The sequence below is a fragment of the Trichechus manatus genome, unplaced genomic scaffold (genome assembly GCF_000243295.1).
Source record: "Trichechus manatus latirostris isolate Lorelei unplaced genomic scaffold, TriManLat1.0 scaffold00005, whole genome shotgun sequence".
Classification (NCBI taxonomy): Eukaryota; Metazoa; Chordata; class Mammalia; order Sirenia; family Trichechidae; genus Trichechus; species Trichechus manatus.
In genome coordinates this window covers 20,555,502-20,566,504 of record NW_004443941.1, presented here as the reverse complement: position 1 = coordinate 20,566,504, position 11,003 = coordinate 20,555,502, and the positions used below count along the sequence as shown (strand labels likewise).

General features: G+C 56.1%; 1 protein-coding gene across 1 annotated transcript; it reads left to right on the top strand.

Annotated features, from left to right (window-relative positions):
• Positions 1–6: 6 nt before the first annotated feature.
• On the top strand, positions 7–10,409 carry PKDCC (protein kinase domain containing, cytoplasmic). The gene is made up of 7 exons (XM_004369522.1): positions 7–280; positions 4,961–5,083; positions 5,728–5,999; positions 6,647–6,726; positions 6,973–7,080; positions 9,097–9,270; positions 9,486–10,409. The coding sequence occupies exons 1-7, from the start codon at positions 239–241 to the stop codon at positions 9,569–9,571; spliced, it is 885 nt and encodes a 294-aa protein (XP_004369579.1). The 5' UTR covers positions 7–238; the 3' UTR covers positions 9,572–10,409.
• The last annotated feature ends 594 nt before the right edge of the window (positions 10,410–11,003 follow it).

Here is an 11,003-nt window from a genome sequence, read left to right as displayed (position 1 = left end):
CCCAGGCTCCTCGGGGCCGAGCCCGCGCCTAGGCTGCGCCGCGCTCCGCAACGTGTCCGGCGCGCAGTACGTGGGCTCGGGCTACACCAAGGCCGTGTACCGGGTCCGCCTGCCCGGCGGCGCCGCGGTGGCGCTCAAGGCGGTGGACTTAAGCGGCCACGATCTGGGCAGCTGCGTGCGCGAGTTCGGGGCACGGAGGAGCTGCTATCGGTTGGCGGCCCACAAGCTGCTCAAGGAGATGGTGCTGCTGGAGCGGCTGCGGCACCCCAACGTGCTGCAGGTACGAGGGTGGGGGGTGCAGGGCTGAGGATACTGGCTGGGCGGACACTCTGGCTGGCAGAGGACCCCTTGGTTTTATAGATAAAGAAAACTGAGTCCCAGTGGCTGTGCCCAGGTTTAAGCTAGGGCAGAACCCGGACCATGGCGCTTCCCACTGCACCACCGTGCCTCTCATTCCCGCGTCGGCGTCGCGTGGGCGTCTTACTGAGGTTTCTGAGCTTCCACACCCAAGACACCGGGAAGGGGAATGAGGTGTCCCGTTAGGACTCTGTTCTTGGCTGGAGCTGTGGTATTGAGCACCAGGAGAATGTCCCAAACCAAGACACCCAACAGGAGAGATCAGTCTTGAGTCAGGATCCCCATTCCAGTGATAGGGTCGCCCCTTCTTGCTGGAAGCTGAACCCCATTTCTCTCAACTTCCTAAGAGTAACTTGTCTAGCTTTGAAGATGGGGTGGGCACCACAGTGCAGTTGGGAAGGGCTAGAAAGAGACCCTGTGTCAGGCTTGACTCCCCCCAAGTCTCCCTTATCCTCCCTCCTGCGTAGCCTTCTGGGTTCCAGAAGCCACTGAAAGGACTGGAGGAGTTTGGGGAACAGGCCGGAAACTCACAGCCCCACCCAGAAGTGACCATTTGGGTCTCCGGGCCTTAAAGTAGGTCCTTGAACCATTAGAGAAACCTCAGGGCCTTAGCTTAGTTCTCAGGAGACAGGATGAAAGGCTGAAGGTCACACTGTCTGAGGGTTTGTGGCCAAGAGGATGAAAGGTTGAGAAGGCCAGATGCCCCAGTTCTTACTAAATGGGACTTCTGTTCCCCCTGTTCATAGGGGCCAGAGGGGAGGCATGAGACCACCGCCTTGTCCCTTGGAGGCTAGGCAGTAGAGAGTCGACCTCTCACCATCCCAGCACTGCCCTACCACACCCTACTTGCTCCTCTCCCCCAGGTCTCTGTCCTTGAATCTGCTCAAGGATCAAACAGTCTGTTTCCTTTGCACATGTCTGAGCAGACTGAGAGGGGAACCCCTGACTGCTGTTGGCCTGGGGAGCACAGGGTGTGTGCAGCTCCCCAGCAGAGGAATCTTGCCCACATCTTCCACCTCCCAGCCCACTCAAATGAACCATTCTGCACCCGCAGAACTGACAAGAAGCGCAGGAACCCCTCCCTTCCTTCCTCAGGATTGAGATGGGATCCCAGGCCTGGTAGGGTGAGCATCACAGAAAAGGAGAGATCCAGGTGGTGACTTCATGAGTAGGCTAGAAGGTTCTTAATACTCCTACTGGCCCCCAGTCCCCCCAGGACACCCCAGCTCTGGTCAGACCCTCGTGACAGGGTCCCAGGCCCTGCACTGGTAAGGCAGAGCCAACAGTTGCGTATGGTTACGCCTGGTTGCACAGCTGACTCTATGTGTCTGGAGCTTCGGGGAGTGAGCAGCTGGTTACGTGGCCGTTCTAACTGGGAGGATCTTGTTCTCTTCCCTTCCCAGGGGCTGTTGGGAACTCCTTGGAACCCTGGCGTGTCAGCCAGATTCTGAGGGGGAGAAGTCTTGAGTGACTTAGCAGGACCTTAAGTGCTAGTCAATTGACACAAGATCCTGCCTCCCTTGGGACAGGTTTGATGTTTGATGTGCTTTCCTGTCTTTTAAGGAGCATCTCCCTTGCTAAACCCACCACCACTGAGTCGATTCCAACTCATAGCAACCCTATATGACAGAGTTGAGCTGTCCAGTAGGGTTTCCATGGCTGTAAATCTTTATGGAAGCAGACTGCCACAGCTTTCTCCCTCAGAGCGACTGGTGGGTTCAAACCGCTGACCTTTCAGTTAGCGGCCGAGGGCTTTTAACCACTGCGCCGTCAGGGTTCCTTCTCTCCCTTGCTAACCCCACCTGAACTTCCTGACAAGTGTCCAGCTAACCCCACACACACCTCTCACAGAATCCTCTTGTCTTTAATGTTAAATGTCTCCCAGCCCAATTCTGAAGGAGCCATAGAAAAGAATTACAGCTGACTTATTTTCACCCATCCCCTCCCTAGAGCAGACCTGGCTCTGCCTGGGGTTGGCCGCGTGACTCTTTTAGGGACAGAGACTTGGGATCAGCTACCCTAGAGAAAAAGGGTTGCTAACGTGGGGAGTCCCAGGTCCTTTCCGTCTGGGAAAGGTAAAACACTGCCATCAGGGGGAAACAGGAATCCCTTAGTGTGAGTTCAGGGGTCGTCTTGGGGTGTATCCCCTGACCCCCAGCCAGTGGGTCGGCAATGCCACCTCTGCCCTGGGAAGCCTGCAGTGGGGTCTTTTCCGCTCAGGAGCCTCCAGTGTGGGTGTGCAGGGAGCTAGAAATAATGTTGTTTTAATACCTCTTCATCATTTAAAATTTCAAAACCGTTTGACTGTTTGCTGAACTGGGGAGGAGCCAGAGAATGCCTCTTAGAATTCCTGCTCCCCCAGCACCCGCAGGTCCCCTCCCTCTCTGTGCAGCCCCAAAGTTGGTGCTGTGAGTTGTAGCAGCAAATGCCCAGGACAGCGTGTCCCACTGCTCAGCAGCACAGGCTCTGGTTGCTGGGGCTGCCTGGGCAAGGTCTAACCATCTATCCATCTTCTGTGACCTCTCCCCACACCATCCCTCACACACACACACACACACTTCTTCACATGACAGATGCCGCTATAGCCCAGGGTCAAAGGGCACAAGGCCCCCACCCCTCACCCTCCCATCCCCGGGGCCTCAGGCCTCCAATGGGGCTCCAGGCCTGCTTTAGCCCAGATTCGGGGCCCACCAGAGTATATTTCTTCTCCCAAACCAACAAAAGATGCGGTTGAAATGCTCAGCCTTACCCTTTCTGGGGGTGGTTAATGGTGTCTTTTTTTTTCCTGAGGAGTGTTGATTAATACCTCGTTAACAGCGCATTGAACGACCTCCGGGTGTTTAATAACCTTCAGAAGTTTCCCACAAAGGCTTAGACGCTGGGCAAGAAAATGAGAACCAGGCCCCAGGGCTGCTCCCCTTACCTCCTCCCCCGCACCCGGGTCTGGGGCCTCCCTGAGCTGATGGGAGGGTGGAGAGAGGGAAGAGGAAGATGCTTGGGGCTGTCCCCTGGTCCCCGAAGTAACACCCAGGTGATCTGATGGTGGGACACTGAGTTGTTCCTTCCCTGGCAAACTGGACAGGAGACAGCTGCCTCCAGGGAGGGGGAGCTGAAAGGGCATGCCTGGGATGGATGGGCATAAGAGGGCAGGGGTGAATGATTGCCCGCAAGAGTGACTGGAGGCAGGGACACCCAGCCCCTGCGCTCCCTGACCCTCCCCCACTCTGCAGCTCTCCCTACCCTTCTGGACAATTCAGCCTCTGTGTCCCCACCCCACAGGGTGCTGCTTGTTGAGAGCACATCCGAGTTCCTAGCTGATGTGGAGTGTGCTGAGCTGAGGTGGAGTGTGCTGGGCGAGGCCAGGCAGAACAGGGCTCTCTGTGGATGCTGGTTGAGCCTGTGCTGCTGAGCAGCGGGACACGCTGTCCTGGGCATTTTCTGCTACAACTCACAGCACCAACTTTGGGGCTGCACAGAGAGGGAGGGGACCTGCGGGCGCTGGGGGGGCAGGAATTCTAAGAGGCATTCTCTGGCTCCTCCCCAGTTCAGCAAACAGTCAAACGGTTTTGAAATTTTAAATGATGAAGAGGTATTAAAACAACATTATTTCTAGCTCCCTGCACACCCACACTGGAGGCTCCTGAGCGGAAAAGACCCCACTGCAGGCTTCCCAGGGCAGAGGTGGCATTGCCTACTCACTGGCTGGGGGTCAGGGGATACACCCCAAGATGACCCCATAGTCAGGCTATGCTTCCCGTAGCCCCTGACCCACTGGGCAGCACTGAGCCCCTCCCCCAGATAATAGGAGTGGACAGTTCCCTGTGTGACCATGCCCCCAAATAACTGCGCTTCCCTGGCAACCAGCCCTCAGCACCACCCCTACTGATAGATGTGACCCCCTCCCAGGCAACAATGCAGAGAGAGACACCAGGAAGGTGCCCCTTAGACACTTTGTTCTCGTCAACGCTTGTTACCAATCCCGAGGGAGCTTGCTTTTCCTTCCCTCCACAAGACCTGAGGAGAGACAAAGCAAAGCTGCTAGAAAATGGAAATGAGGGGAAATAGAGAAGGATTGGAGTCAAGGAGGTGTAATACTTATTTGCTGGCTTATCTATTAGCGAACAGTATTCTTGGAAACATGCAGGCTGTGGAGTCAGAAAGGCATAAATCTGAATCCTAACTCCTTCATTTATCAGCTGTGTGACCTTAGGCGAGCAACTTAGCCGCACTGAGTCTGCTTCCTCGCCTACAAATTGGAGATAATAACAGTCCCTACTATGCCCTTTTAGGGTGGTTAAAAGAATTGAGTTACACATGTAAAGAACACAGCACAGTGCCTGGCACATGGTTAACACCTGGCATCCAGACCTGGCCATTTACCTGAGCAGCAAGAATGAGGGGCTGAGGTAGTCAGGAAGAACTGTGGCTGCAGGGGAAGGGAAGGCAGGCTTCTCAGGCAACCACACAGCTCTTCTCTTCTGGCCTGAGCTGAAGCAAAGTCCCTGGATGGCCAGGGCAGAGGGAGGGGGCATCTGACAGGCCAGCCCTCTTCTGTCCCCACCCCCACCCTGTGACCTAATGACCTGCCCCACACCTCCCCCAGCTGTATGGCTACTGCTACCAGGACAGCGAGGACATCCCCGACACCCTGACCACCATCACGGAGCTGGGCGCCCCAGTGGAGATGATCCAGCTGCTGCAGACTTCCTGGGAGGACCGATTCCGAGTGAGCAGGGGGGGGCCCTGGGCTCCTTGCTAGGATGGTTCTCCCTTAGAAGGCCAGCCCTCCTGAGCCACTTCTCCTCAGCCAGGGAAAGGGAGGGAGGGTGAGGAGGAGGGAGCAAAGGCTGACTCGGCTAATGGCCAAAGGGTTAAAAAAAGAAACAAGCCATAGAAGAGCCTGACCTTCTGTGCTCTTGCTTCCCCCACTCACTCACTCACACACACACACACACGCACACACATACACACTACACACACACACACACACACACACACACACACACACAGCTGCCGAGGGACGGTGTCCCGGGACTAGAAAAGACCTTCAGTTCACCTTGACTATCCTGCTTCCATACACTGAACTAAGATCTCCCTCAAGAAACAACTCCCAGGAAGAGATTCATTATCCCCAGTTACCCACTCCATATTACTGACAGGGTCAGGCCAGCCAAGGGTTAATAGAAAATTCACGGCCTCCTCTGTAACGACAGTGGCACAGTGGCCTCAGCCTGTAGTCAGCACTGAGACCTATAGAAGAGAAAGACCAACCTGAGCTAAATCCAGCTCCCCAAAGGAGGGGGCCGGCCCTGGGGTCCCCCAGGTCCCCCCAGGAGAGAAGCAGTGAATAGCCCTGTGTCTGTCCCTCAGATCTGCCTGAGCCTGGGCCGCCTCCTCCACCACCTGGCCCACTCCCCGCTGGGCTCAGTCACGTTGCTGGATTTCCGTCCTCGGCAGTTTGTGCTGGTGGACGGGGAGCTGAAGGTGACAGACCTGGATGATGCCCGCGTGGAGGAGACGCCGTGTGCCAGCAGCACAGACTGTGTACTCGAGTTTCCAGCCCGGAACTTCACCCTGCCCTGCTCGGCCCAGGGCTGGTGCGAAGGCATGAACGAGAAGCGGAACCTCTACAACGCCTACAGGTGACCCCCTGCCCTCTCAGGAGCTCCAGCAAGGGAGAGTGGGCCCAGGGCACTTGGCGAGAGAGAGCTGGCGTGGGGTCCAGGAGGCCGGCTAGGGGTAGGAGACTCGCCTTGACCAGTGGAGTCAGCAGGGGCAGGGAGGGGCCTCCTACCCAGTCAAGGAGGGAACATTCAGGCTCCTGGATGGTGAGGCTAAAAATAGACAGCTCCAAGGAGGATCTGGGCTGGGGGTGGCAGTTGGAGGCTTCCTAAAATAGTCTCGCGCTCAGAGCCCAGGGCTCGTGGGGCCGGCACTGCCCCCTCCTACCCTGACCCTGGCCCTTGACCTCTGGGAAGCTTCTCACTGGGTCCCAGCTACGGGGCTGCTCTGACACTGGGGGTCAGTGAGGGGGATGATGTGGGTTTGGCGTGGGGCAGGCCTGGGGAGGGGTGAGGGAAAAGAGACCTCATTGTCCAGTTTGGTATGAAGTGGGTGTGGCCTTAGCATGTGCCAAGATCTGAGCCCCGAGTCTGAGTAGACTCCACGGTAGACCCTGGGGATGTGCCTGATCGTGAGGCCAGGTTGGGGTTCTGTCCCAAGTTGGAGTAAAGGAAGAATGTGTCCCCAAAGGCTGGACCACTAAGCCCCTGCTTTCCCTCTGCTGCAGGTTTTTCTTCACATACCTCCTGCCCCACAGTGCCCCATCCTCACTACGGCCACTGCTGGACGGCATCGTCAACGCCACAGGTGAGCACTCCGGGGCCCTCTGCTTCTCACCACCCTGCCCCTTCCCCAGCAGGATGGGACCAGAACAGCCCAGGGCAGCACATGGTCCAGAAACATCATCTCCCAAGGTGGCGTTCTGTGGCTAACCCCTCCCTAGCTCAGCGGTCATCTGGGCCCAGGCTCCAGAGGGAGCGAGAGGTGGCTGGCTTGCCTCCCTGGGGAGGCGTGGGAGCCCAGGCACTCTCTAATAGCCACACCGCTGTGCAGGAGAACTCACCTGGGGCGTGGATGAGACCTTGGCCCAGCTGGAGAAGGCGCTGCACTTGTACCGGAGCGGGCAGTATCTGCAGAACTCCACCGCAGGCAGCAGAGCCAGTGAGTGGCCCCCCCAAGGGATCCCCAGGCTGGGCAGTGGGGAGCAGGTGGGAGGGTGAATGGTCCCCTGATTGGCTAGGTGGCTCACCTTCCGCCTGGGGACACTTGGAAATTCACCTGGGAGGTAGGGATGCGGAGACTGCTGACTGTTTAGCCTTCACCTTGAGGTCCTGTCTCGGGCTGAGCTAGAACAACTGTGGTTCTGCCTTGAACTGAGGGTAGGCCCTGACACCCCTTTTCTGGGTGGCTCCCAATCCCACCACTTACTAGTTCTGTGACTTTGAGCAAGTTACTCCATGAGCCTCACTTTGCCCATCTGTGAATTGGGTTCAGCATTACCCACTTCACAAAATTGTGTTGCAGACTAAATGCCAGGTGAGGTGTGTGAAAGCAATTAGCTCAATTCCTATTACACAGCAGGAACACAGCATGTGTTTGCTTTCTTTCTTACCTCCTGCCCTCCCAGGGCTTGGGGGGCAGCTGAAGGTGGAGGGGTCACCACTGAAAACAGCCCAGGAGCCCTGAGCCCTAGGGTGGGGGTGGGGGCACTCTGGCCACTGGTCACCGACTGTGGTCCCTCCACTGAGGCCCTGGGGTTTAGTTGTGGTTGGCAGGAGCGAGGGTTGGGCAGCCTCCCTATTCAAGGAGCTCTGGCCAGTCTTAGGGGTGGGGGAGCCCTCGTTAGCCCTGTAAATAAAGTTTAACGAGGTGAACAATGGCTAGCTCTGTCCCTGAGGACTCGGTTTATGGGGCTGTAAATCACAGCCAGCCCTGGACTTTGGTCTAGTCCCTGGTAGGAGAAGGAGGCAGGAGGGCGGGGTGGCCAGAGGCCCAGGGCGTCTCCATTATCAGCCCAGGTCTGGGGCTCCCCGAGCAGTGGGAAGAACTTGGGGTGAACGGGAAGCCTATAGCTGAGCACCTTTCTGACGATGAGGAATTTTCAGAGCCTCCACTGGTCTTCCTGTAAAATGAGGGAATCACAGATTCTTCCTCCAGCCCCCTAGCCAAGCACTCAAGCTGTTGATTCCAAAGTGGTAATTGTTGTGTTTTACACTCGCTTGCATGCCTCGCAACTTCAAAAATCCCTGACTGCCTCCCAGGCACATCCAAGGAGTTTGCCAAGCCTCTCCCCAAGCTAGAGAGGAAGTGGGACGGAGGGTGCTACTTAAAGCTGGCCTGGAAGCTGGTTAGAAATACAGATTCTCAGGCCCCACCCCAGACCTACTGAACCAGAAATTGCATTTTAACAAGATTCCGCTGATAAGTCACATGCCCACTGGAGTGGGAGAGCCCGGCTCTAAGTATCTAACGCTGTGCCCTCAGCAGCCAGCCTGGACAGCCGGTGGCTCTGTGTGTACACCCACACGCATGCATGTGCCTGCCACCCTGTGTCTGCGTGAACCAGCTTCGTGTACTTCGTGTGGAAGATGTGTGTGCGTAGGGGCGATTCCTGGATGGTGCATACAGTTAACGCACTCGGCTGCTAACTAAAAGGCTGGAGGTTAGAGTCCATCCAGAGGTGCTTCAGAAGAAAGGCCTGGTGATTTACTTCTGAAAAGTCAGCCATTGAAAACCTTATGAGGAGTCCCTGGGTGGCACAAATGTTTAAGTGCTTGGCTACTAACCAAAAGGTTGGCAGTTCCAATCCACCCAGAGACGCCTCAGAAGAAAGGCCTGGTGATCTACCTCTGAAGGATCCCAGCCACTGACAACCCAATGGAGCACAGTTCTACTCTGACACACATGGGGTTGCCGTAAGTCACAATCGACTTGAAGGCAACTGATTTTTTTCAAGTGGTGTGCATTTTGCCTTTATTAAGTTTTGCCTTTTTTGAGCAGTCAGCCCAGTTTCAACAGGGGGGCTGCTTTCATCTCCATATTGGGAGAACTGGCCTGGGCCCTCGGCATTATTCTAAGAAGTGAGTCTCACAGCCCTTTTCAGGAAGTGCCCCAGTCCTCACTCCTGAACACCCAGAACTGTCCTGTTCTCATTCGCACTCCATCCCCACCCCACAGAGTACCAGCGAATCCCAGAGAGCTCCATCCCCCAGGAGAACTACCGCTGCTGGCCCTCCTACCATCACGGTAGCTGCCTCCTTTCGGTGTTCAGCCTGGCTGAGGCCACGGACATCTGTGAGAGCCACACCCAGTGCCAGGCCTTTGTGGTCACCAACCAGACCACCTGGACAGGTGAGCCGGGGGGAGAGAGCATCCCAAGGGGGAGGTGACTGGGCTTCCCTGGACAAGGCTGACAGGTGGTGGTGGGACCCCAACAGAAGCCAGAGGGGAGGCTGAGATGACGAGAGAGAAGCATGTGTGTGCCCTCACAGCAGTTGCATCAGGGAGAGGCCTTGCCACCAGGGAGAGAAACATCCAGTCCTATTACCTCTCACCTCTGTCTTCAGGTCGGCAGCTGGTCTTTTTCAAGACGGGGTGGAGCCAAGTGGTCCCTGCTCCCAACAAGACCACCTACGTGAGGGCCTCTGACTGACCTGTCTGAGGGCTTAGCTAACCAGCTGCCCTTCCTGCCGGCTGGGTGTGTCTGTGGAGAGAGTGACTTGCACCAGCAGTACTCACTGTCACCTTGGAACCCCTGCAGACAAGGCTGACATCCCAGACAGACCGACGTGACCAGGACAAATGTGCAATAATGCAAAACATTAAAATGTGAGTTTACCAGCCTAGATATTGACTGCTGGCTTCAGGGCCAGGAATTCTGGGGCGCTGACTGCCTCTCCAGCCCTCTGGGCTGCAAGTAAGGCACAGGCTGGCCTCCCTTTGGGGAGCCGTCCCCCTCACCGGGACAATTCCGTGGGCAGCCCCATCACTGTGTTCATAGCGTGAGAATGTAGCCAAGGCCCTGCCGCCACCGCTGCTGCTGTGCACATGCCAAGGCCGGGTGGGGGGCTGCGTGAGGACAATCGGTCACGGGGTGTTCTCTCAGCCGAGCTCTGGACAGGAGACTTGTCTGGGAGATGCTCCAGGGCGTGGGTGACTCTGGCCTCCCGACAGGGGGCGCACACGGGCCAGCCCAGGGGGCAGCGGCAGAGGAGCACACACCCGTATGAGCCAAGACTTGGGGTCGAGGAGCAGGTTGCAGTTTGAGCCAGGACCTGGGGCGGGGGTGAGGTGGGGCCTTTCTGCCTTATTTGCTTTCAGTGAAAGCAGCAAAGCAGCCAAGACCAGGCTCTCCCCCTCCTGGAGTTTGTATATCCAGAAGCTTTGTACTTCTTGTTCATTAAATTGTTTATTTTTGTAAAAAAAAAAAAAAAAAGTATATATATATCATTCAGTTAATAAAATGACATTTCACGGCCAAGACTCTTCCCAAGCCACAGTTTCTTGGGCTGTCACTTACTTGTCCTCAGTTGTGTCTTTGGTGTGGGGGGGGGTATGTGTGTGTCACAGGGAATGACCTTTGGGGAGAAAAATCTCACTGGCAGACACTGAAATCCACAAAATGAGTTTTCAGGCCCTGCTCCCACAGTGCCCCCCTTCCTTCTCAGCCCCCACATTCATGTTCCAACATAAGAGTGTGCCTTCTTCCCCCAAGGAGGTTTATACTTTAACACAGGGCTTCTGGTATTCAAGGCCTTAGTCCAAAGGAGCAATGCCCTAATGGCAGGATGTCAGCCATTAGTTGAATCAGTTGGTGGAGAAATACTTTCATGAAGGAATCATTGGAGAACACCCAGCAACCCCCACACCAGCTGGGACAACTTGGTGCAGAGTGGACCTGGCCATCATCACCACCGCCTACCACAAGATGCTGAGGGCACTTTTCTTTTTTAGACTCTTTCTCTGAGCAGGAAAATAGGGAGAGTGGGGAGAGAGGAAGATCTCTGTAAAGACCAGCCCCCTCTTTCTGGATTTCAGGAGGGGAGGTCTAGCAGAGGAAGGTCCAAATGTGTAAAAGCCCACAA